Source organism: Misgurnus anguillicaudatus, chromosome 7 (assembly GCF_027580225.2).
Source record: "Misgurnus anguillicaudatus chromosome 7, ASM2758022v2, whole genome shotgun sequence".
In the NCBI taxonomy this organism is placed as follows: Eukaryota; Metazoa; Chordata; class Actinopteri; order Cypriniformes; family Cobitidae; genus Misgurnus; species Misgurnus anguillicaudatus.
This window is the reverse complement of record NC_073343.2, coordinates 10,263,657-10,291,420: the sequence shown is the minus strand read 5'-3', so window position 1 is coordinate 10,291,420 and position 27,764 is coordinate 10,263,657. Positions and strand designations below refer to the sequence as shown.

General features: G+C 43.3%; 1 protein-coding gene and 1 pseudogene across 1 annotated transcript; one reads left to right on the top strand and one right to left on the bottom strand.

Moving 5' to 3' along the window:
* Positions 1-17,389, bottom strand: part of LOC141349193 (kinesin-like protein KIF20B) — a 34,444-nt pseudogene extending 17,055 nt beyond the window's left edge.
* Positions 2,351-4,552, top strand: LOC141365255 (uncharacterized). The gene is made up of 2 exons (XM_073869412.1): positions 2,351-2,485; positions 3,126-4,552. The coding sequence occupies exons 1-2, from the start codon at positions 2,356-2,358 to the stop codon at positions 3,617-3,619; spliced, it is 624 nt and encodes a 207-aa protein (XP_073725513.1). The 5' UTR covers positions 2,351-2,355; the 3' UTR covers positions 3,620-4,552.
* Positions 17,390-27,764: the final 10,375 nt, after the last annotated feature.

The following is a 27,764-nucleotide window of genomic DNA, read 5'->3' as shown; positions in this document are numbered from 1 at the left end:
GTTGGCATCATCTGAAGTCTTCACAAATGAAGCTGGATCCAAAAAGGAGCTTCCGTAACCTCTAGTAATTTTAGGATGTGTATCCTGATGGGGAAAAAAAACAGGAAAGGAAAATTAGAAGGATGAGGATTACTGTGGTTCATATTATTTCAAGCAAAAGCTTATGTGCACTTCTTATTTCATCACTGGAGAACAAGGTCATAAGATGTGTATGTGAATGCTTGGCTTAGAAGAGGTGTTTTTCTTAATTAAGACTGGTAGAGTTTAGGAGTAAACTCTAAACTGTTTTTGTTAAAAAACAGTTTAACTGTTTTTGTTAAAGTGCAACTATGGTCTGATTCACTTTTTTGCATTTCCTTTGGTGTGTAAGTGTGTAGTAGTAAATTTTAACGATATGCTAAAGGTATAAACCCCAAAGTAAACGATGACACAAGTTATTGCCTCCAATGTAAATATCTTTTATTGGACTACAAACACACGGATTGTAGGCAACAGTTTACTTCCTGGGATTGGTGATGTAGCCAAGACCGACATTATCATAATTCTTCCCACTTTGGCCTGTAAGTTAACTCCTGTTAGCATTTCGAGCAATTTTTTTTAAACATGGTAAGGAGCGTCACAATGTACAGATTAGCTGGTCAATTAGGGACACAGAGCTTTTTAAATCAATGAGTTCTGTACAAAATCAATGCGTTTGAGGAAGGAGGGAAATCTAAACCTACAAAAATGTACGGTATGTGGAAAATATTTTTTTTTACTAGAAACCACGCAAACACATTGTATTATACCAAATACACAAGATAACGTTGTTTTTTAGCAATGAAATGGGTGCATTTTAAATAAATAAAGCACAACCTTAAACCTTTGAACAGCAATGTATTAGTTTGAGGTTCTACTTACTAGTCATAGGATTCATAGCACCTTAGAGAAGTTTTCTGACAGGTCTGCTTCAACTATGCTGCATAGCCATCAGCATGGACAAACCTACAAACATAACATTTAATTTGTCACAAAGCAAACAATAGTATGCAGTGCGAGATTCATTAAATGGAAACAACCAAGAGCAGATGTAAAACACTGAAAAAAAATAATAGTATACAAAAGATGATTGTCTGAAAAATAGATGATTTATTAATTTATTGATTTATTGGTCTGTCTGTCTGTCCAATGTTATCTCAACTAACTTACCATCTACAACGAAGTGGTTGGCCACCCACATGACTCTCTTCCAGTCAACCGCGACATCGACATCCCACTTAGTAGGTACTGCCGAAGGGCAGCATGAAATAACTACTGGTCCATGTTGGTCCTTTATACGAATGACTAAAAAAAAAGATATCTTCACTCACCATATGCTGCTACAATGTTAACACATAGATACAATGATGAAAGACTAAATCAAATTAAATAAACTTTATTTATATTGCACATTTTTAATGTGACATGCACAGACAATGAAAGGGATTAAAACAAAGATGACGAAACAATAAACATAAATAAGATAAACAGATAGAGATTAAAATACACCCCTACTGGAAAATCCAGCTAAAACCAGCATAAGCTTTAAGGTGGCAGTAGCTGGTTTAAGCTTGTCCTCCCAGCCTGGCAAAGCTGGTGGGTCAGCTGTCTTCCAGCCTGACCAGCTTAAACCAGCAAAAAACAGCTACCAGCTTATGCTGGTTTTAGCTGGATTTTCAGTAGGGAAACCAAACACTTGAAATTATGAAATGTAGTGGAGTAAAAATTATGATAATATACTTTAGAATGTATGTTTTCCAAAGTAAAACACTGATTAAAAAGGAATACTTAAACATTTAGTTTTATGTAGAAAGTAAAATACTTAAGTAATGTCCACCTCTGGTATCAACAAGGATTGTGGTTTAGCCTACATGTCACACGAATCTAGTCAGGGCCAATACACCATCAAATAAATGTTAGTTTAAACACTCGAAGTTTTCAGGTAACCGGACACACTGCATTTCATTGTAAGCCTAACCAGCCAGCTAGTCTAGCTAACTACTACATGATGATATGAAATACTGTATATTATGTCTTAGTGACCTTGTTGTTTATGCATAAAGACGCCTGTATATCTGCATTAAAAACTTATGAACGAACATTTCCGTCACTTACCTTAGCCTCCATATGTTCGCCGGTGTTCTTATATGACGCATTTCTTCACTATTTTTAAACTCCGGTTGTCGCGCATGCGTAGAACAGATCAGGTAGGGTCGTAAACTGTCGTAAAACAAGTTGAGCTTCTGCGCATGCGTACAATTATGCGCATGCGCAAAACAGATTGGACAGGCGGCACGGATCGGGTACTGACACCGACCACATTAGTTCTCAAGCAAAATGGAGGAGAAATTGATTATTGCTGTGGCTGGCTTTCCAATAATTTATGATGTGTCCCTGTTTGATTACAGGGACGTTACTAAAAAAAATGATGCGTGGACAAAGGTGTCTGAGATCGTTGGTGTTCCTGGTGAGATGCTGATGTGTATTAACGTTATATTGTCTAAAAAAGCGCTAATTTCATGCTAACTTGGCGCCAGAACATGTAAAACAATTGAGCTGCAGCAAATTATTTCTAACATAATGTAAATAAACATAAATAACAAACTTTTTATATATTATTAATTTTTAAGTATATGTTATATTAGTTAATGCCTATTCTTTTCCCTACAAGGACAAATTAAAGTGTATTATAACGTTGCCTAGTCTCGTGTGTGTGTGTGTGTGTGTGTGTGTGTGTGTGTGTGTGTGTGTGCGTGTGTGTGTACCTGGTAATTATCACGTTGTGGGGAGATAGGAATACCAGTGGTTTTATGACCTTGTGGGGACATTTTGATGAAACAAGCTTATAAATCAAACAGAATGATGTTTCTTGAAATTGTGAAGTAGGATAAAGGTTTCTGTGATGGTTGGGGTTAGGGAATGGGGTAGGTAAGGGGAATAGAATATACAGTTTGTACAGTATAAAATGCATTACGTCTATGGAATGTCCCCACAAAACATGGAAACCAGAATGTGTGTGTGCGTGTGTGTTTGTGCGTGTGATAATGATGTGTTGAATTCGCGTTGATTATGTGTTGAATTTGTGTTTTCTATTGTCTTTTCACTAGTGGATGAGTGCAGAAAAAGGTGGAAGTCTCTTAGAGACACCTACAGAAAAGAGAGGAAAAAGGAGGCAGAGAGGAAGAAGAGTGGAGCAGGGGCAAGCAGCGTCCGCCCATGGCGCTATAGTGGGGTCATGGGCTTCCTCAACCCCTTCCTAGAAGATAGAATAACTGACAGTAATATGGTAGGGGGGGTTGAGGAAGCTCTGACCCCAGAGAATAGAGAAGATGCCATCGCCAGGCACAGTCAGGCAGCACAGCAGTGTGAGCCGAACCTTCAGGGTGAGATCCCGAGCACCAACCCGAGACAGTCCAGCCTTGAAGGACAGGCAGGACAATCAAGTCTGACCCAGTCCAGCGAGGAACAGACAGGGCAGTCAAGCAGGAGAAAGAGACCACACAGCAGCAGAGAGATAGATGAAAGGATGCTAACAGCTTTGGAGACTATTACTAAACGATCTACCGCTCCTCAGGAAGATAGTGACAGTCTATTTTTTTAAAGTCTTCTGGAGGACTTTAGGTCGCTGTCAATAAGGACCAGGCAGGACTTGAAGTTTCAAATTCACAGACTAGTGTATGAAGCAAAATGTCAGAAAGCGTGCCAGACTGAACATTGGGGAGAGAGGGTGCAGCTGACAAGTCTGTGAGGGGTGTTTGTAATCTTATGGCGCTTTTCCATTGCATGGTGCCCCGCGGTTTGGTTTGGTTTGGGTCGGGTCAGCTTACTTTTGGGAGCTTTTCCATTGGGATCACTTCGTAGTACCCGATACTTTTTTCGTACCACCTCGGTTGGGGTTCCAAGCGACCCGAGCTGATACCAAACGTGACGCGTAAACACTGTAGTTCACTGATTGGTCTGAGAGAATCGTCATCGGCGCCGTCATCCTATTATGTAAAATATTAGCTTTAGCTTGCTGCTAGCTTGCGCTGTCTCGAGCAAACATGTTGTCATCTGTGCTCTGTTTTAAGTTTCCAAACACCCTTTTAGCGATTAAAAACATCCACAGGTTGTGAATCAGGACACATAAAAGTTTTTCCAGACTTGCAGTTTGTGGCGGCACATTCGCGACGTGCACGTCAGTATTATTTATGCTTTAATGCAACTTCATTGAGGCTCAGCGGAGCCGTCGACTGACGCCACGGGTGTTTGAACAGAAACTGTCATGTGAGACAGAGGTATAGTGATAAACGCGATATGCAAACGTCTGTTTGTGGTGGTCAATTTTAATTTTGTGGCGGACTGATAAATAAATAAATGAATGGGAATGTACAACGACGCTCTCACTTGTATGATGTCACAGCAGGCAGCGCAAATATAACAACACGCCTATAATCCCTCCCACTGCGAAGTGATACTAAACTCAATGGAAAAGCTAACCAAGCCAAAGTGAGGTGAGCTGACCCGGCCCAGACTGGACTAAACCGTGGGGTACTATGCAATAGAAAAGCGCCATTGGTTCCCTCGCAGTCTGCACCTTGTGCTTTCTCCCTCACACACAATAATTCTGTTCAAATAACACAAATTATTTGTTAAATACTGTTCGTAATATCTAAAGTATTTCTTAAAACAGTTTGTTTATTTGAAATTAAAATAAAATGTCAATATATAGGCAATAAAACATTGTCAAAATTCCTTGTTATGTGTTTTATATTCTACCACACACATTAAACACATATAGGAGGTGCAGGTGAAATAAAGTATACTGCTGTACTTGTACTTAAAAGTGCTCTATTTCCAAACACTAATTTTGTACTTAATATACTAAAAATTATGGTTCAGTACTAAGTGCCCTCAACTGTGCTATTTTGAGAAACTGTATATAAATTAAAATATGCTTTTAACATACCATCTATGTATTAAAAATAGTATTTAGTTAGCACTTGTAGTAAACTTTAACCCATCTTTGTATGAAATGTTTAAATAAATATATATACTATTATATTTATGGAAACACCCTTTTTTTAAATAATTGGGTGGCTCTGAAAAGAGCCGTTTAATGCTATGGCTTATGCCACAGGTTGCCAGGGGACAGCTCCCTCTGTGGAAAAATATGTTGTTAATGTCTCCCGGACACGGATGGCCTCTCGTGTGGCGTTGTTGCTGCCCGCTCGGGTGATCTCCTGTAGACCAACAGCTTCTTCATCTCCAGCCGATGGTATGGGCGTCCTGGTGGTTTTCCTGGATCTCCTTATAAAGTTGTGCAGGACACAGGTAGCCTTCACACAGGCATCCACGTTGGCAGGGCTGATCTCAATAACTCTTCTGTACATGCGCCATTGAGCTTTGAGAATACCAAAGGTGTTCTCAACAATCAGCCTTGCCCGTGAAAGCCTGTAGTTGAAGACTCTCTGCCTGCTGGAGAGATTGTGTCCTGGAAAAGGCCGCATGAGGTCTCGGCGGAGAGGAAATGCCTCATCAGCTACAAACACGTGTGGCTGTGGCCCCAAATGCTCTGCACCAGGCAGCACAGCATCCTGTGGTAGACCAAGGGTCCCATTTCGGAGTGCCTGGCCGAAGGTGGAGTTAGCCAGCACACCGCCATCGCTCGTCCTCCCGTAGCTGCCCACATCCACCACCCGGAAGCAGTACTGGGCATCTACCACTGCCAGGAGCACAATGGAGTAAGTCCCCTTGTAGTTAAAATAGAGGGACCCGGAGTTGTCAGGGGACTTAATGACAACATGTTTGCCATCGATAGACCCAAGGCAGTTGGGAAAGTTCCACCGATGAAGGAAGTCATTGGCGATGCTTCGCCAGTCCTCAGTAGTGGGGACTGGCATGACCTCCTGCACCAAGGTGTCCCATATTGCTCTGGTGACCTCCCCAACAATCCCTGCCACAGTGCTCACTCCCACACGATAGCTGAAAGCTATGGTGCAGAAGGAGTCTCCAGTGGCCAAGAATCTGCAAAAAACAACAACTTATAAATACTAAAAATTCACCAAAATACATCTGTGGTAAACTCTCTCATGTATATATATATATATATAGTCCTGCACTGATAAAGTTAAATATAATTAAATATAAACATTATTGATGAAAATATAATATATAGTATAGATAAAAGTTACTGCTCATGTTTAATCCTTTCAGTCAGTTTCCTGATTAGTTACATTATGAAATAATGTTTATATTTGATTATATTTAACATTTTCAGTGCATAACGTTTACTTGTATCAGAGTATTTTATAGTGTGGTATTAGTACTACTCACTGTAGACAAATTGCGAGGCGCTCAGCCACATTAATAGCGCGCCGATAGTTGGTGTCCTGCCTCGCAATTCGCGGCCCCACCTTTGACAGCAGGTTGTCAAACTGGTCGCTGTCCAGCCTAAAATACCGCTGAAACCTGTCGCTGTCCAGCCGCAGCTCCTGCACTAGGCGGTGATATTCTCCAAGCTGCTGACGGGCTTGGAGAATCTCATGCACCCAAACCGATCTCCGACGTTTTCTCCGCAGGTAGAGCAGTATTAATACAGCAACTTGATCATCCATGGTGATGTGAATGATAAGAAACCGCGCAACACTATTTATAGGGAAAATTTTCGCGCTAGAACGCTTGTTTTCAGCGGGAATGCAATTCATTTGCTTAAAATATCACAGATTTGACCAATCACATTAAGGTCATATTACTTTTCACAAAATAATGTTTATGTTAGCTATAATCATTTAGTTTTTTTCCATTTACAATTTTTTATTACATTTGAAATATTTCATGAGGTTCATCGTGCTTGTGGTCAATCTGCACAAGATTATTGATTTGTGGGCCCTTTAAATTAAGTTTGCACCTCAGAGCGTCATAGCGTCAATTAATCTTTTGTACAGCTTTCTTGGCAGGGCGTCGAGAGCGGCGTTTGACGCTCTCGCCGGTGGCGGTCTGAATGCACAGTCAGACTGCGCTCCGCATGGGGTTTTAACGCCTTTTTTCTATAGGATATTTTTAAGAGGAATTTAAATATATATATATATATATATATATATATATATATATATATATATATATATATATATATATATATATATATATATTATTTTATTTTTTGCAATGTTTTCAACTTAAAAATACATACATATATATATGCATACAGAATATAAGTTTAGCTCGTTGTGGATATTTCCTAATTAGAAGCCTTCTGTGAAATTATGACAAAATGAAAAATACAAAACACGCATGTCTTAATTAACATAATTTAAATAAACGAATATTCGAATATTCGTTCTTTATGAGCTTATATATTCGAATAGTAAATTACTGGAAAATGCCCATCCCTATAACATACTCTGAAAAAGTTTATGAAATAGCCAGTTAATAAAACAAGCTGTAACAAATAAAGAGCAAAGTACATGGTGCAGATGCATCACAAACCTTCTGTGCCACAGCAGAGAACTTGAGTACGTTGAGCGTCTCATCATACATGGATGCGCATTGGTTAATATTTACAATCATGCAGGCTTTACCTCGGCCAGTGAAATAGCCCTGCAGATAGTGAGTGAGTTTACTCTCTCGAAACGGAACGTGCTGTCTGGAAATAAAAAACAAATCATTTAAATTAAAAGAAGCAAATAAAGAATAAAAAAGAGAAAGAAACATGTATACAGTACCTAGACTGTTGGCTATTTCGAAGTGCATTGATGCATTTTCCCAGGCTAAGCAGTGAGGTGTTGATGTTTCCTGCCTCTTTCAGACGATCACCTATATTTTGGGTTTTAGCACACCGTTCGGATCCGGCCAGATCACACAGTGCCAGCCTGAAACCACAACATGCTTTCAGAAACTCAACAAACAAACAAACAGCTTGCAGATAGCTCAGATCAGGACAAACCAGGGGCGGATCTAGAAAATTATTTATGGGGTGGCAAGGGGGTGGCATGAGAACTACGAGGGGTGGCAATGAAGTAAGCATCCTTGCATGGTTGTCGTGGATACAAAAAATTATATACTGTATATACTATATGCGGTGTATACACTGGACCTCAAATTTTTATAACATAAAAACAGGCAACAACAAATGTTCCTATAAGTACCCAAGCAGCTACCTTTAGCATCTCTACTGTAGCACCATTTGTCTTAATACACACATCTTACCAATATCTAAAAACACTGACTGTAACCATGATGAGCAAGGTTGAACATAATGGTATAAAGACTGTTATATAAATAAAATAGGTTTGCCTAGTTTATATTAATGTAAAACATATTTAAAAGGCACACATCTCTTTCTCTCATAACCCTCTTCTTTAATCCTTTCACTCACTTCATGATGGATTTCTGTCTTTTCACTTCTTTTAGCTATTTGCCATCCATATGTTTCATTCTTTCATGACTTCATCTACTCCTTTCCCCACAACATATTTGTCTGTTTTATTTGTACCTTCCACTCCCATAGTATTTGATTTTTCTATTATTTTTGGTTAAAAAAATGAAAATGGATATCAGCCTTCTTTTCATAGTATCATTAAGTTTTGTCTTTCAAGCTTTCTAAACATACACAACACTGAATAGTTTTGTCTCCTTAATGAAGACTATATCATAACGAGTGATTTCATATATGCACGTATGGAATATTTTGATTGCTGCAGTAGCTAACAAGACATGACGGGCTAACTAGAAAGAACTGCTTAAAAGATATTTACTGCTTACACAAACGTGCAGTTCAGTTGTTTTTATATATTAATATTAAACAATCAACAGTTTAACTTTTGTATTTTTATCCTGATGCAACATTTATCTGTAAAATATGACCGTATTCAGTACTCTGATTTGCTGATGTGATGCTCAACTTAATCACTTAAAGACACTAAAGAGAAACCACTAATGTTTTGCCAGCATGTGATGATGTGAGGTTTATTAGATCAGAATTACTTGCTACAGATGTGAAGAGACTCTCTCTTCATGGGCATAAGTTGCACGTTACATAAACATTCTTGCCTTTCACCTCAACGATGGAAAAGTAACGTTTGTGCTTTTTATACTTTTTGCTTGCTTCCGCTACCTTTGTTTTGAGCTCGTTGTACTTTCCATCGCTCTGTTGTCGCAGGTTTGTGCGACTCAGATCACGGATGGACTGCAGCGCGAGAACCGGGCTGCATGTGAATGCCTTGGATGGGGTGATGCATGCTTTCACGGCAGTTTCCAAAAGTTTCCAACCACGCCAGAAAAGATCGCTAGATTTGTCCTAGTCGTTTTAAATAAAGTCGCTAAAGGGGTCTAAAAAGTTTCTTAATATAGCGACCAAGTTGACAAGACTGCACGGACTTTTTTTACACTGTAAAAGACTTTCTGCTCTGACTGACTGTTCGTGCTTGTATATGAACTCTGCTGCCTCTGGTTGGCTAACGATGGAAATTAAGCCAATCACAATCAGCTATGTGGTTGTCCCACCCCCTCTAAGACACACACACCAATCATCGTCAGATATGTGTCTCCCACCCCTAAACACACGCAGAGAAAAACCACATTGCCTTTCTGGTTAAAAGAGCCTACTCGGGTATATATTTGCTGCGTCCGAAAACTCAAGGCAGTGACTCGTTGCCTCGCTGCCTCATGAGGAAATGACTTCGGAGGCATGAAGGTAGCTCAGAGAAAGACTTTCGGACACACTTTTAAGGCAGCGTGTTTGAAATATAAACAGAGAGCGCCTTTTTGATAACTAATCACATATTTGAAAACTACAATACTAATTTCTCGCTAGAAATGCAATTAAAAGGTGTAAAAAGTGAAAATATACCTTTATTTACACTAAATTGGTGGTCCAGTCGAGTCCTTGGCCGCCATTTTATTTTTTCGAACTCGACCGGACTTGACCAATCACATTCTTATTGTACGTCCACGCATAGGTATCTCAGGAGACAGGAAGTAAACCAAACATTGAATTCGGACATGCCTTGATGCCTTGCTGCCTTGGAAAGCTGCCTCAGAAGGCAGCAATTTAGAGTTTTCGGACGCAGCCCCTATATATATTAGGATACCAGCGCTGGGGTGGCATATGGGGTGGCAATGCTTTTATTTAGGGTGGCAACTGCCACCCCGTGCCACCCCGGTAGATCCGCCCCTGGGACAAACAGACTCACTCGCTGACTGACTCCACTCTGGGTATTCCCACATCCTCAACTTTCAGGATCCGGACTGAGAAAATACTGTGACTAAAAATAAGAGGGAACAAGAACATTAAATCAGATAGAAAGATGGAGAAAGAATTCAATCCACCATTCAATTTAAACTGTACTGAACCAGCTTGACATAACACAATGAGTGGGTCATGTTTACCTTCTGCTGGAGAGAAGGTTGAGTTTAGTGCTGGAGATACTCTGATTCCTCTTGCCCAGTTTCATCACTTTAAATGCTTCATCAGCACTGCTCACCTGCACCCACTTCAGATCTGTAGGATAATACAGCAAAGGCTCACTTTGTTACTCTTAAACACCAACACCATGCACCAGTCATATGTGTGACCCTGTCTGTGAAATCCAAATTAATGTCTCATGACCTAATTATAGGAGCATCAAACTTTGACTTCAGACACTGATTTCACTTTAATTTCAATCTCTGACAAGATCTTACTCGGTCAATCAGGGTTGTACTTTCACAGAGGCCTCGTACACACTGCAAACTTTCGGAAGTGACAACCGCATTTAAATGTATGAGTGAATGCCCTATATGTTCTTTTCGTGTACGGAACAAGACTCACTCCCAAAAATATGATGATTGACTCAGAGATTGTCATAGCAACGTTCTGCCGTCTCGCGTGTTTATCATTCACAGCTTTGACCAAAATAATTTAACAGCGTCATGTTTTGCAATAAACCTCCATCTTGGCATTGTGTATTGAATGCGTTTCATGGGGGCACACCAGCCACGTTTGAGGCGTCAAATTCGTGTCTACCGCATCTAGTTTGCCCCTTGAACATTTTGAGTTTACTCGCTTGATTTGCGTGTGAAATTCTAGTCATCGAGACATTCACGCAGAAATTGGCGTCATGGGAGGGACTTCCATAGGCTTTTGCGCTCGCTTCCTGTTATCACGTCACTACTAGAGCAAGCTCCTGATTGGTTAACGTGGTGCGTTTTTCGCCCAAAGTTCAAATTTTCCAACTCGCGCGGCAACGCTCAATTTGCGCAAAGTAGACATGCGAATGAGGTGGAATCGCGTCTACCGCGCTACGCTAAACATTTGCGCCGCGAGACCTCCAGACATGCGCCAACGCGTCAACATAGACTTAACATTGAAATCACTCGGGCTTGACGCCTCTACCGCAGCTGGTCTGAACGCAGCATAAGGGGCCAGTCACACCAAAAGCGCTTTAAACGCTTGCAAACGCAAGGCGCGACGCACTGCCTTTTTTAAAAAAGAGCAGTGCGACGCGGCTTTTCATATTGCTAAGCAACCACCGAGTCACCTGTCTTGTCAATCAAATACTGAAGCGTGAGCGCTCTTTTGCTGTTAACTGTCATATTAGCAGAAACTTTAAAAAGAGGGCGCTTGCTCTGACCTTGTTTGAGGGTGAGAAGTGCACAAACACGGAGAGAGTGAGCGAGTGGAGTCGGATTCTTCAAAGCAACTGTAAACTTCCCTCACCACAACGGAAGGCCCACCTCTCCCCCTCATTCGATTGGACAATGGAAAGACGCGAATGACGTCGCGCCATGCCCATAGAATATCATTCAAAAAAGGCGCCTGCAACTGCCATAAACGCTTTTGGTGTGACTGGCCCCTAAGGCTGCTCCACAGCACACTGTCTTGCAGTGTTGCCAGGTCCTCACCTTTCTGGTACTCGGGGCTTAACCATTTATGGCTTTTGGCTCATGAAGCGATCAAGTGTTTGGTGTTATTAAAGTGTGAAGAGTCCATTCCCAATATTTTGATCTTTGATGTAAAGCATTTGGATTTATCTTGGTTTATTATTGGATTTTTCGTGCAAGATCTGGCAACACTGGGCAGCAAACGCTTGTGCCTCTGTCCTTTTCTTCACTGCACATACAGAATACTTTTTCCCCTTCTAGAATTTTTTTTTTTTTTTTAAAGAGAGACCTGTCATGTACATGATGCACATTTAAACACTTTATTAACTACCAGTTGTTCAGCTCGGTTATGTACACACTTTGCAGTTTCTTTTAAGTTTTCTGTATATGCAATTGTCACTACCTGCATTTTGCGGGAGTTAATTCGGTTGTAGAATGCGGTCGTCAGTCCCATATATTACTGAACTGTGTGTGTACAGAACAGAATTAAGCATTAAAAGGTGGAGTGACAACTAAATTCATATGCAGTGTGTACAAGGCCATATTTTGCGGGAGTAAATTCGGTTGTAGAATGCGGTTGTCAGTCCCGTAAATTACTGAACTGTGTGTGTGTATAGAACAGGGTTAAGCTTTAGAAGGTGACAACCAAATGAATATGCAGTGTGTATGGGACCAGAATGTTCTTTACATTATACAAGATGAGTTTTAATGCAGAAAATGGCAAATAACAAAAAAATACTCTAGCTGGGTTTTCACAGACTAGGTCGCATATTTGTTAACCCTTGCTTAAATTGCCTAAAAAGGTTTTATTCTCATATTATGATCACATCCTTCACTGGCCATTTTTAGTTATTGCACAAAGACAGTACCATAAATCACAGCCCACAAACCCACTGCAATAAGAGTTTTGTATTGTATTGGTGAATTGATTTTATAAAGAAAGATTGCAATTATGCATGAAACTGTATGTTATTAATTGTTTAAAAGAGTAATATCCCTTATTGTGGTAATCATAGCTGTTCCAAGGACATTTCTTGTTGCTTGAAATATAAAAGCAGGTGGTAGATTACCTTTGATAAATGAGTTGCCTTTGACGTCCTGACAAAGACGGAGGTTTATTCTACGTGAGGCGTTGTTCGCTTGCTGTTCCAGCAAATCGTGAATGTTCTCGTTGTAGATTTCATATAACGAAACCCAAACAGAAAACTTAGTGTGAATGTCCATGTCCAGATCCAAACTTTTCTCATTCGCTCCAGTGCTAATATCACACAAAGAATAACCATCTGGTGGAAAAACAAAAGTTATTTGTCACCAATACAAGCAATACAAGCCAGTGATCATATAATATATTATAGTGGTGTAGAAATTCGTGCTTTTTACCCTCAAGATCAGATTTTGAGCTTTGGCCAGATGAGTTTTTCTGAGCATCCGTCTAAAAAGAAAAAAAATGAATTTAAAGAATTTAAAAAGATCCAATTTTAATATTTAGTAGGATTAAACACCCATGCAAAAACTAAAACACTCGGATTGTAGGGAGTTTAACATTCTCTACCTGACAATGGCTATGTCCGAAATAGCCCCCATACCATTAAATAGTGCACTACTTGAAGGAACATCTATTTTTAGTCGGGGTGCGCGGGGGAAAAAATAACGCGGGGTTAGTTGTAACACGGACTGTTTACATTGTTGCACAAGGTTGTGCGTTTTGTTTTTCTTGTGTTTTTTTCACGCTGCCAAAAGACGATCTCCTGCAAAATATTGGAAATGTATAATGTTTTTCCATAGAGTTATTGATGAACAAGTGTTTTGGTGGCATGCAAGTTAATTTTTTCATATGTTTTTTTGGGGTTTCTAAGTTGGGTGTGTAAGATACCAAATCCAATGCTATGTGATATTAATCAGTGCCTTGTTCACTAAAACATAGCATCGATTTGAAATATGTCTGCAAACCCCCTGCCTGTCACAATTAATCCCACCTATTGGGTAAGTTGTAACGTTTGCAATTCTGTCACGTTTGGTGTAATTGTCCAAGAATGATAAGTACTAGAAACAAACTTCAAATGTTCATTTTTAGCAGAGATATGTGTGTTGTTTGTGTAACAATATAATTAATCAAACTCAAATATTTTTTAAATGATTGAGCCAAAACCAAAAAGCATTAGATTATGCCCGCTCTCCCCTAGTGTCCAAAATCCTAGGCTGTGTTCCACTGTAAATTTTTGTTCCCTTCCCTCGCAAACTTCCCTCTGTCTCATTGACTTGGATGTGCGTCATTGCTTATATTGCGACGAGTGTCCACTACTGGTGAATAGGGAATGCCCTAGCCCTTGATCACTATAAATTAAGTACAAACACAGCAGGTGTGTTCGATTTCATAGATCAGTGTATGATTCACTCCTTCAAGAGAACTATATTGGTGGATTAATGTAGGGAATAGTGAATGGGACTATTTCAGACACATCCACTGTCTCAGAGCAATCTGATGTCTGTATCCGTGTTCCAGTACCTCTTTGAAGAGCTTAAGTAGATTACGCTTGGTGATTTCTTCTTCGTTTTCCTGTTTTTTGGTCAGCCTAATAAAATCTTTGCACCTTTGAGGTTTCAGGCACATCTGGTTAAAAATGCGGCCCTCTAAACTGCCAAAGATCATGTTGAGGGAACGAGGCAGGATGCCTGGATCATTATCTGGACCTGAGGCATTAGCACAGTCAACATGCTTGAAATAATATTTTGCAAATTACTACTTATTTCTAAAACACGTTTCTAATAGCATAATACAAAGAAAGAAAAGATGAGATATTTAACATCACAGGTTTTTTTTTCACTTTTGGTGTAAAAGAAAAAAATGAGTAGAATATATACAAAATACACAGACCTAAAAAGGTGAAGGTCTTCCCTGCATTGGTAACACCGTATGTAAACACCAGAGAATTCTGTCCTTCAAGCACACGCTGGACAAGGCTCTTCACTGTACCATCAAACATCTCCTTCTGCGTTGTGTCTGGACCATAAACCTAAAAATACAGTCAAAAAATAAAAAACACACTGAAGACTCAAACTGACCAAAACAAAGCACAAAACCTGATCTCAAACTTTTTAAGTACAAAGATTAAAGTTGTTCAGGGTTGACAAACAGGAAAAACTACTATTGCACATCATCGATCACTATAAACGGAGACTGCTGGTGCATCATCTTGCCTTAGAGAACTGGAAACGTTGAGCTGTAACAGGAACTGATTTATCACTGAGTCTGGCAGAGAGCGATGTTCGTGGTGCTTTTAAAAGCACAGTCTCTGGAGGCTGCATGGCCACACAGTCCTACAGAAAGGCACACAATGGGAAACAGACTAATGTCAGAAACAAACTTTTTGAAGGGCAATACTACCCCACTGAAATTGTGGAATGTTTTATCATTTTAACCACATAAATGGAAATTTCCAATTATGTTGAATACTACCATTGAACTAACTTAAACAATTATTGCTATAACCTATAGAAATCAATAGCATATTGCAAATAATCCAACACACATCATAAAACAAAAATTAATTTTTACAAATTGTCCAGTCAAAATATTCGATCGCAAAATTTGTGTAAGACTGGAAAAAAAACATCCAAGGTATTTTTACCCTGTTAATTTCAGTGCATTAGACTCATGAGGTGTCATGAAACATTTTAGACTTATGAGGTGTCATGAAACAAGTAAAAGTATCAAAATAAGAAGCATACAGTTACAAACATCTCTTCGTGTACTATTTTGCACATGATTTCAAATGACATCATACAAAGCAATTTTTTTCTACATTTAAAAGGAACATTTTCATTACTGCAATGTGTCCATGACTGGATTTGGGTTCTTTGACATGGAAATATTTATAATTAAAAAATCTACAAAATAAAAAGCTTCAGTGCATGTTATACTATAAACATTTACAGTAAAGAAACATGTGGTATTAGGTGATCATTGGTAAATGTAGAGACAAAAATAAGGAATATAAATGTGTCCAAAAACCAATTTTCTCATCCTCCGCAACAATTTTCAATCGTTGTTTAAACCCTCAAGGAACTAACATTTTCAAAAAAAATTGTTGGAAGGGACATAATTGACTGTGACACTCAAGATGGCTACCAGGTAAGCAGTTCTTATTTTTTCTCTCCAGATAAAAGTTGAAAATTTGTTTGTCATATTACCTAGACAACTTTTTAGTTCTCATTACCGAAACATGAGTTTGTAAATGCAAATATTTAATGTAATATCATGTTGCGGTAATGATAATTTTTTATAATGACAAAAAATGTAAATAATTCTATAGGAAATAGAAGACCTTAATCTTATATGTGCAAAAATAAATTGTCTCTAAGGGCTTTTTAACAATTCTGATGCTAGACACCTTTTAAGTCTAGATTTCGTGAGAATCACCCACATATGAAGTTAACAAAAAAAAAATTCAGCACGTTTAACAGTCTAAATACACAAATACTAGAAAAACTAGTAATTAAACATTTCCCAAGAATCAGAAGCATTTAGGGGCGCAGACAGGGCTTATCCTGGTCCCAGACTAAATTGCATGTATGGGCTGCCTTAATTCAAAAATATCATGCACTGACATATCTTAACATATAACAATGGCACTGATATGTCTCAGGATGCACATCAGTATTGCTTATTTAAGGTTTGTTTGTAAAAAAAAAAACTACTTAAATGTCCTAATATAAATAAGGCCTAGTCATGGAGTGCTTGTTATGTGTGTGCAACATCCTTTTCCTATTATTTTTCACCTGTGATTCTCCATTCTCAATCTCAGTTGCTGAAAATGGTCTTATCCTGAGATAGACCTTCAAATGTTCCTTCTCCAGGTCAACCGAATCCTTCAAAAGAGACACCAGCACACAAAACAATCCTTAATGTAATCCTTCCACGCGTTCATATCACAAATTCCTTAATGTAAAAATCCGTACATTTATAAAAGCATGCCTGCTGTCAGCTTACCTGGAAATCGGAACACTCACTGAACTCGGATGATAAATTTCTCTTTAGATCTTCCACTGCTATCATCTCAGGTCTTACCGTTTCATCCTTTAGCCCCGACTCCATCATCCTGCTGTAAAGTAAAACATGATTAACAAACAGTAACGTTTGAGATAACCGTAATACAAGTTGTGGCAATATCTCTTTAGCACGTCAATGCAATTCTTGTTTGCAGCTATATTTTTATTCCTCGCTGAATTACTTCTTCTTCTTCCATTTTTTATTGGCGCTTAATGACTTCACTGATGATTTGACTTTTTAAAATGCGTTCAGTGATACACACACTTTCCAGACTTTTTCTCGGAGGTTTAGCAGACTTTTGTCATACGGACACTCCCAAACACACAAACCCAGAACTTCGCTAAATAAACTCTACCTTTCACAACAGAACACTAAAATTGTGCATTAAACACGTTCGTTTCATTGACTTACAGGGCTGTCGGAGGATAAACTGTGTATAATATTAATTCCGACTTCGTTGACAGGGTTTATTTGTGTTCCCTTTCGAGAGCGGTCACTCGACATTGCGTCCGCTGACGCTACGGGGAAACTCCTCCCTCTTCCGGTTTCTTATTGAACAACGCCATTGCAGGGCACTGGCCAATCGTCGCTGACCGCGGGAAGCGGGAGCCTATAAAAGGCGGTGTAAGAGCGACGAACATCAGAATTCTCTTCTTCACTCAAGATGAAATCTTCAAGCAAGTCTATGATCTGCATTCTCTGCGCGGGACCCCTGGAGCAGCCGGACTCCCACGAGCACTGCATCGCCTGTCTGGGATTGGCGCACGCCGAGGCGGCTCTCGCGGATTCTTCGTGCGAGCACTGCGCCGACCTCCCAGCACGCGTGCTCAGGATTAGGAGAGCCGTGGCTCGAGGTCTCGCCGGGGAGCAACCCGCTGCCGCCGCTGTGCCGCAGGCGGGTCCCCCCCCCTCTGATTCTTCTCTTGCTCCCCGCCAGGATGGTAACGACGGCGGGAGCTCCTCCGGTGGCGCCCGCCCTTCGGGATCTAAGCGCTCTCCAGTGGAGTTCCACCCGGATGTTTTCCGCCCCCCTTCTGCTTCGGACGTGGCTGTCTCGTTTGGAATTGAGGACGAGGAAGACAGCATGTCTCTTTCTGCATCTACCAGCTGGGCTGAGGCAGAGCGGGAACGCCCGCCTCACGTGGATCTCCAGTCTGAGATGTCTAGGATTATGGAGATGGCGGCAAAAGAGCTGGACCTCAGCTGGACATCGCCTGAGGAGCAAGCTAGATTCATGGTTCCTCCAATCGGGCCGCCAGCAGGCCGCTCCGAGGAGGAAGACGCCTTTCTTCCCTGATGTTCACGATCAGATCTCCAAGACATGGTCTGCACCCCAATCGGCGCGCGTCCATGCACCCGGCATGTTCTCCCAGATAGACGGCGGGGAAGCCCACGGTTACGTGCGCATTCCCCCCGTGGAAGAGAACGTCGCGGCACACCTTTGCCCTTCCTCCGCGTCACTCGGCGCTGAGCGCGGCCTGCCGTCAAAGCCCTGTCGGATGACAGCCCATCTGGCGGACAAGGCTTATGCATCATCTGGTGAGGCGGCGCTACACGCTATGGCCGCTCTACAAGTCTTCCAGGCGAAGATTCTGCAGTCGCTGGGTGATTATGTCGATACTGAGGTGGTACGCAACCTACGTGCTGCCACGGATTTTGCTCTCATGGCAACGAAGCTCTCTGCCCAGGCCGTCGGAAAATCTATGGGCTTCATGGTCGTCCTTCATCGCCACCTATGGCTTACCCTAGCTGAGCTGAAGGACAACGAGCGTAAAGCGTTGCTGAATGCTCATTTTACTCCCGCCGGCCTCTTCGGTGACGCCGTGGAGTCAGTCGTCGAGCGTTTTTCAGAGGCACAAAAGCGCTCACGCGCCATGAGTCAGCTGCTTCCCAGACGCTCCTCTCAGCATGAGGCGGCTAGATCGCGCTCTTCTTCAGCCCCGCGATCCGCACAACGCCCTCCTAAACCAGCTGGTTTCTCCGCACCATCGCGTCAGGAGCCCGATGTGCGCCCTAAGAACTGGCAGCCCCGAGGAGGTCACGGTCGTGGCAGGAGCCCTCGACGCCGCGGCGGACAGCATCAGGCTCGCAAGCCTTCTTCCTGATGGAGAGGGCGAGAGGAGGAGATCGCTCGTGAAGGGGCAGGCGTCTACACGCCGGGTTCCTCTGCCCCCCTCTGTTCCTGTGGGCGACATTCCTTGTTCAATAAACACCGTTGTAAATACTGTTGTGAATACTGTTATGTGTGTAAATGTAATAAAAACACAAACATCACCACAAAAAGAGCTTTTTCCTCCTCACAGCCCTCATATAGCGACCGAAGCCCTGCAGTCATGCAGCGCGAGGTTGAGATATGTACAAAGTGCTTATCAGTTAAACTCGGGCACCGCCACCGAGCCGTTGAACGAGAATCAGCTTCTACGTGCCGCCCCGCCGCTGACATTTCTAGCTCCGCAAGGGTCAGGCTCGTTCGTAGAAAACACGTCACAAGCGTCTATGCACGGCCACCTTCGCCCTCTATGCCAATTTCTAGAAGCTTGGAAGGCGATTCCGGGCGTATCAGAATGGGTAATAAGCATCATAGAGAACGGCTATTCTCTACAATTCAGACGCAGACCGCCCCGTTGCAATGGTGTGGTAACGTCATTAACAACACCGCAAAATGCCCCTGTCCTGAGACGGGAGATACAAAACCTGCTCGCGACAGGAGCGATAGAGCGTGTCCCTCACGGCGAGTTGAACAGCGGATTTTACAGCCGGTACTTTGTGGTGCCCAAGAAAGACGGCGGGATGAGACCGATTCTGGACTTAAGACCTATCAATCGTGCGCTACGCAAACGTGTATTCAAGATGATAACCGTGAAACAGATCCTAGCGCAAGTTCGGCCTGGGGACTGGTTTGCGTCGATCGATCTAAAGGACGCTTACTGCCATATTCAGATATCCCCCCATCACAGGTGTTTTCTGAGATTTGCGTTTGAGGGCGCAGCTTATCAATACTCCGTCCTACCGTTCGGGCTAGCTTTAGCCCCGCGCACGTTCACGAAATGCATGGATGCGGCTCTCTCCCCCCTCAGAGCGAGCGGGATGCGCATTATGAATTATCTGGACGACTGGCTGATTTTAGCTCAATCTCGCGATCTATTAATCAGTCACGTAGAAGCATTGCTGCCCCACTTGGAAGCGTTAGGACTCAGAGTCAATGTACAGAAAAGCAAACTCATACCGAGTCAATCCATTTCTTACCTGGGAGTTCTGTTGGATTCTACATCGATGCGCGCTCATCTCTCGCAGCAACGTGTAGAAACATTAACGCTGTACATTCGCCGTTTCAGAACCGGCCGGTTTGTCCTCCTCAGAGAGTTTCAAAGGCTGCTGGGTCTGATGGCATCAGCCGCTCCAGTTTGTCATTTGGGATTGCTTCGCATGCGGCCGTTACAGATATGGCTGAAAGATCGAGTTCCGATGAATATGTGGGCCTCGGCGTTTTTGCGCATTCAGATAACACACAGCTGTGTCAGCGCGCTGAGACCGTGGCGCGACCCGACCCTGTACAGTGTCGGAGCCCCGCTAGGACAGGTAGCCTCTCGTATAGCGGTCACCACGGATGCGTCGAGGTCAGGCTGGGGAGCGGTATGCATGAGCACACCGGCGTCCGGTGTGTGGCCGGATCCAGTGAGTGTTTGGCACATAAACCGTCTGGAAATGAGAGCGGTAATGTTAGCGCTCAAGACATTTCGTCCGCAACTCGAGCGTCATCATGTTCTAGTACGGACGGACAACACGACGGTGGTTTCATATATAAATCGCCAGGGAGGTATTCATTCAAAAGCCCTATTCGAGCAGGCGGCCAGCCTTCTTCTATGGGCGGATTGCCATTTACTCTCCATCAGAGCAGCACATATTCCGGGCATTCTGAACAGAGGAGCGGATATGTTATCGAGGAACGGCCTTCCCAGCGGAGAGTGGAGGCTCCATCCCGAATCGGTTCAGCTGATATGGAGCCAGTTCGGGAGGGCGTCGATAGACCTGTTCGCGACCAGCGAGAACACGCACTGCCCGCTGTTTTTCTCGCTCACTCACTCCCCGCTACAAGGGGACGCGTTGACATCACGCTGGCCGGAATCCAGACTGTATGCTTTCCCTCCGATAAAACTCATACCCTTGGTGTTATGCAAAATCAGGGAGGAGAGAGCCACGGTAATTCTAGTCGCACCAGACTGGCCGAACCAGCCGTGGTATCCGAACTTGAGAGAGATGTTATTAAGCCCCCCATGGCAGATTCCCTTAAGGAGGGACTTACTGACTCAGGTGGAAGGTTCAGTATGGCACCCCAACCCAGGGCTGTGGAACCTACACGCTTGGCAGGTGAGAGGAACGTAACGTTAGATAACTTTAGCGATCTCTCGCATCGGGTGGAGAACACGCTCACTGAGGCGCGAGCGCCGTCTACGAGGCGCTTGTACGATCTTAAATGGAATGTGTTTCTAAAATGGTGTCATGACAACGGCATCGACCCGTTAAACTGCCCGGTGTCGGACATTTTGCTTTTCTTACAGCATAAGATGGACGCCGGCAGCTCGCCGTCGACGCTAAAAGTCTACGTGGCGGCTATTGCGGCGATACGCCCCCCCTTGGAAGGGCACTCGATAGGAAAACACGCACTTGTTGTCCGATTCCTGAGAGGAGCGAGAAGACTAAAACCCCCTCGCACCCCTTCGGTGCCGCCTTGGGATTTAGATGTAGTGCTTAGTGCACTTTCACGACCGCCGTTCGAACCTCTGGAGTCTTGCTCTATTAAAGACCTGTCTCTTAAAACGGCTCTTCTTCTCGCTCTGGCTACTACGAAACGCGTTGGGGATTTACAAGCGTTTTCTGTCAACGAGGATTGCTTACGCTTCGGCTCGGGAGATTGTAATGTCATCTTGAGACCCAAGATTGGATTTATACCTAAATCTCTCTCTACCCCCTTTCGCGATCAGGTAGTTACCATATCGGCGTTATCTGCAACGCCTGCAACATCTCAGAACGCACCTAACCAGGAGGCTATTTGCCCTGTCAGAGCCTTGAGGGCATATGTGAATCGTACTGCCAACTTCAGAGCATCGGACCAACTCTTTGTGTGCTTCGGTGGCGCTACTAAAGGCAGAGCGGTGTCTAAACAGCGGCTCTCTCACTGGTTAGTGGATGCTATAACGCTAGCTTACGAGAGCGGCGGATTGGAGCCCCCTTTTAACATCAGGGCACACTCTACGAGGGCTATTGCCTCATCATGGGCTTGGTTTCAAGGTACTACTGTGCAAGATGTGTGTCGCGCGGCTGGTTGGGCTTCACATAACACCTTCGCGAGGTTTTACTTGCTCAATATGCATTCGCTAGCTGCAAAAGTTCTGTCGGTGAGTACTGAACATTCTTATGCCTCTAATTTATAGCGCCCTGGGTTCTCTCAGGTCGCCTTGGCTTCTAAAGCAGCTACCTGTATGTGTGTGTGCTTGTGTTACTCTCTTAGAACGCTGCGCTCCATCAGGTCGTCTCTACTAAAGACGTTTTGGGTTTAACGGTGTTACCGCTGCGGCTGTTAACTCCGTGTTGAGACAGAACCCCAATTACCTCTATCATTTTTGCTATATGTTGTCCGGCAAAGCCGTGCGTGCTACTATTACTACGTGTATTCACTCAAATTACTTGTCTACTTGCCCCGTAGCGGCGCAGTGATGAGTATTCACGTTTCTTAGGTTTGGATATGCAAATTTCATACCTCAGGAAGATCGACATCCTATTGGCCGGACACGCCCCCTACGTTACGGGCTCCGCGTGTCAGGGTTTTTATTGGTTGTGTTCTAGACAACATTGCGTTGCAGGGCTGACTTCACCCCTCGCTCGGCGTGGTTGTACAATGTTCCCATAGCATCAGCGGACGCAATGTCGAGAGACCGCTCTCGATAGGGAACGTCTCGGTTACTATCGTAACCTCGGTTCCCTGAGAGACGGGAACAAGACATTGCGTTACGCGCCGAGCTCGCGGCTTGCCAGCCATATTCGTTCAGTCGAGTATTCTGATGTTCGTCGCTCTTACACCGCCTTTTACAGGCTCCCGCTTCCCGCGGTCAGCGACGATTGGCCAGTGCCCTGCAATGGCGTTGTTCAATAAGAAACCGGAAGAGGGAGGAGTTTCCCCGTAGCGTCAGCGGACGCAATGTCTCGTTCCCGTCTCTCAGGGAACCGAGGTTACGATAGTAACCGAGACGTTGTCTCATCTCCCAAACAGCCGCGCGTACTTATTTTCAAATTCCTCCAATGGGATGAGCAAGACCAACGGCAATGGCTGCTGGGAGCTCGCATTCGAGAACTTCATAGTGGCGTTACAAAATGCGCAGCATTTACATGGCGCAGTAAAGTAGGTGAGTGTGTAAATGTCTCTTTTTCAGTTTGTTTTGTAAAGATGATGTCATTGCCCGTGCTCATGACATGATTTTGTTGTTTATTTCATTTTTGTTGTTATTGTTTGTTAGGAATAAAATAGATCTGAGACTCAACAGAGGCACAAAATACCAAACATTTTATTTACATACAGTAAATTACAATGGTGCACAATTTTATGAAAGTGTTCATGAAAATAACACATTTTACATGTTTCTGAAGTGCTTTTTTAGGGACTTCCATCTATGCAGTTCCATATCTTTCTCAATTCCAATCCATAGTTACAAAACAATTAGAAAAATAAAATCCATCATTATAAACTTCACTTAATAAACATACTTAGACCCGCATTTACATTCTGTTTCAGTTCTGTTTCTCTCTCCAGACAATTGCAATAGCCTACGTCTCTCAAAAGATCAAAACATAGTGTGGTATAGTGCAATACACCTCCTGCCCAGTTAGTGGCGCTATGCACCCATGTTATTCAACAGAATACGTATGTATGAAGGAGATGAAGAGAACCGTGTGTGAGGAAGTTGAGTAAAGAGAATATAGTTAACCTGGACTGTGACTGCTTTGTTTTCTACTACATACACAACATATTGGCGACGAGGAATGGCTTTTCTTGGAATTTCACAACCCCCAGCTTTCCTGGACACTCCTGGTGAGCCGACAATTTTCTATAAGTCTTGGATACAAATGTTTGAGAATTACCTCCTGGCGCTCACTGCAAACGACATGCCAGACAAGCGAAAACGTGCGCTGCTGCTTCATTGTTTGGGCACAGAAGGCCAGCGGATTTTTCTTACACTTCCGGATGTCGGTACAACTTACAAGTCTGCGTGTGATGCTTTACAAGCCTTTTTTGTTCCGAAAGTGAACGTGGTTGTGGAGAGGAATAAATTTCGTCAGCGTGCGCAGATGCACGGCGAATCTACTATTCAATACGTTGCTGCATTACGGGATTTGCTTCTGAACTGTGATTTTGGCGCTCTCGCTGATGACATGATTAGGGATCAAATTATAGAAAAAACGTCCTCCGGACGTATTAGAGAACGTCTACTTTTAGAAACAGATCTCACACTGCAGAAAGCAATTACAATTGCGTCCCAAATTGAAAATGCAGTGGCTGAAGCGAAAGCGATGGCTCCCGCAGCTGAGGCTACAGTCAAATTCGTTCAATCAAGAGGTGGTGCTGCCACACATAAACGTAGAACGACAACGAAATCAAATGCAACACGCACACACAATGGCCCTACTCACACTGCCCAACGCAAGACTTGTTACCGTTGTGGATCCAGTTCACATCTAGCCAACAACCCAACATGTCCTGCTAAACATGCAAAATGCAACCATTGTGGAAAAATAGGACACTTTGCCAAAGTGTGTCGCAGTTCAGCTTCCACATGCAATGTGCAAGAAGTTACTGTGCCAGATCTTACGGTCTTAAATATTACTCCTACTTCCACTGTGTCACAGACAAAACGCCTTACCTGTACTGTGTCTCTTCATGTAAAAGATGGACAGTTACTTAACACAGATTTGCTTGTAGACACAGGGTCAGCAGTTTCCATCCTTCCAGAGCATGTTTACCGCCAGACGTTCCTGCATATGCCCCTTAAAAAGCCTACAGTACGTCTAGTGACCTACATGAAGAAACCTATTCCTGTCCTTGGATGCCTTAACCTTACTGTTACATACTGCAACCATAGCACACAAACAGACTTCTACATTGTCCGTGATGGGACATCTTTGCTCGGAATGGATCTTTTCACTGCTCTGCGCCTTCAAATTCAAGATGGACATATTGAACCACCTGCCTCACCAGCAGAGGATCGAACTGCTGTTAACAACACTGAGGCTTTAGGCATTGCTACTGGATTTACCCACAAAGTTAAAATGCATTCTGATGTGCCCCCAGTTCAGCAGAAACTTCGCAGACTGCCATTTGCTGTTCGTAATGCTGTTTCAGAGGAGTTGAAAAGACTCGAAGCAGAAGGCGTCATAGAGAGAGTTGACTCGTCTGCCTGGGTGTCTCCTCTGGTGGTTGTGAAGAAAAAGACTGGTGGCATTCGTCTTTGTGTGGATTTACGTGAGCCAAACAGAGCGGTGGTGATAGACAGTCACCCTTTGCCACACATCGAAGAAGTCTTTACTGAGCTCCGTGGTGCAACAATGTTCTCCACAATCGATTTGCAAAATGCCTACCATCAAGTCCAGTTACACCCAAGCAGCAGAGACCTTACAGCGTTTATAACGCATGACGGACTTTTTCGTTTTACAAGGGTCCCATACGGCTTGGCCTCAGCACCTAGTGCCTTCCAACGGATGATGTCTCAGATTCTGACAGATAAAAAAGGTGTGCAATGCTATCTAGACGACATCATAGTATATGCTGAGACGCCTGAACTTCATGACACGAGACTGAAAGCTGTCCTTCACTGCCTACAAGAGAGTGGGTTGAAGCTGAACACCGCTAAATGCCACTTCAGAAAGTCTGAGTTGTCCTTTCTGGGGCATCTCATTTCTGCCTCTGGCCTACAACCCGACCCTGACCATGTCCAAGCTGTGGTTCAAGCTCCCCCTCCTCATGACGCTCAGTCACTACGTTCTTTTCTTGGCCTGACTGCGTGGTATTCAAAGTTCATTCCCAATTATGCCACACTTGTTGAACCTCTTCGTGCTCTACTTCGTAAGTCTACTGGTTTCCATTGGACTGATGAGGCTCAGGAAAACTTCTCCCGTGTTAAAGACATAATAGCTACAAGCCCTGCTCTTGCCTTGTTCAACCCTTCCTTGCCGACAGTCGTCACCACCGACGCATCAGATTACGGCATTGGTGCTGTGCTGACACAGATCCAGGGCCATACAGAACAGACAGTTGCATTCGCTTCTAGAGCACTGACCGAGTGTGAACGCAGGTACTCTACAATTGAAAAAGAGGCCTTAGCGTGTGTCTGGGCGACTGAAAAGTGGCGCACTTACTTGTGGGGTCGTCACTTTACTTTAAGAACGAACCACAGCCCTCTGACTACCTTACTCTCAACCAAAGGCCTTGGACGTGCAGGCATGAGAATAGCCCGATGGTCTGCTCGCTTGTTGTGTTTTAATTACAACATTGAATACAAACCAGGGCGAGAGAATGTTACAGCCGATTGCTTGTCACGTCTGCCTCTTCCCATTACAGAAGAACATCAAGATCCTGAGCTGGAGATGGTGGCTGTTGTGTCAGCTGACTTTGGAGCTGTCACTGCTGAAGAGCTCTCAAGAGCCTGTGATGCATGCCCTGTGCTACAGAAGGTGAGATTCTACATTTCTAAAGGATGGCCTAGGAGTGCAAAAAACCTAGACCCTGTCATCACACCTTACTTTCGTATCCAGAATGAACTGGCTGTGCAGGATAGTTACATAATTCGCGGCACTCATCGTGTGATTGTACCACAAGCTCTGCAATCAAAGCTCATTCAGTTAGCTCATGACACACACCAAGGGATTGTTCGCACAAAACAAAGACTGCGAGACTTGTATTGGTGGCCTGGCATAGATTCACAGGTTGAGTCTGCCATTAAATCATGCTCTACCTGCCTGCAGCATGACAAAACTGCTATCACCCGTGCTGCCCCGCTACAACCTGTGCCTACTCCGTCTGCAGCCTGGGAAAAGGTAGCTGTGGATATCGTGGGACCTATTCAAGCTGCACCTCCTGACTGCCGTTTTGCAATAACTCTCATTGACTACTATAGCCGATGGCCTGAGATTGCCTTCAGCTCAGGTATTACCTCAATTACTGTTATGAACTTTCTTGCCACTGTGTTTAGTAGAGAAGGAAATCCACTCGAACTGGTCACTGACAATGGCCCTCAGTTTGTTTCAGCTCAGTTTGAATCCTTCCTTGCTGACAGAGATATCAAGCATTGCCGCAGCTCCGTGTATTACCCACAAGCAAATGGGGAAATAGAACGCTTCAACAGAGTATTTAAGGACTGCTTACAGACAGCCAACATCGAAGGTAAACCTGTGAAAGCCTTTGTCACTGAGTTTTTGCACACATACAGAGCCACTCCTCATGCCATGACCTCAGTGTCTCCTGCCGAGCTGCTGCATGGTAGACCACTCAATACAAAGCTGCATATCAGAGGTCTCCACTCCACATTGCCTCTTTCAGAGCATACAAACCTGAAACAAAACATCCAGATGAAGCAACTGAAAACAAAACGGTATACAGACAAACGACGTAGTGCAAAACCATCCACTTTCCAAGTTGGATCTTCTGTACGTGTCCGCAAGCCTGGGTTCATTGCGAAAGGATGTTCTAAGTTCACCCAACCTTTTAAAGTGGTAGCCCAGAAAGGTCCTGCTACTTATCTGTTATCAGATGGAAAAGTGTGGAATGCCATCCACCTTGCACCTACACCCCCCACCACTTCAAGTGTTC

What these genes read in the sequence shown, in the direction of transcription:
- LOC141365255 (XM_073869412.1), top strand. Translation starts at nt 2,356, where the DNA reads ATGGAGGAGAAATTGATTATTGCTGTGGCTGGCTTTCCAATAATTTAT. An exon ending in TGAGATCGTTGGTGTTCCTG is followed by an intron (nt 2,486 to 3,125) that starts GTGAGATGCTGA and finishes TCTTTTCACTAG; the next exon opens with TGGATGAGTGCAGAAAAAGG.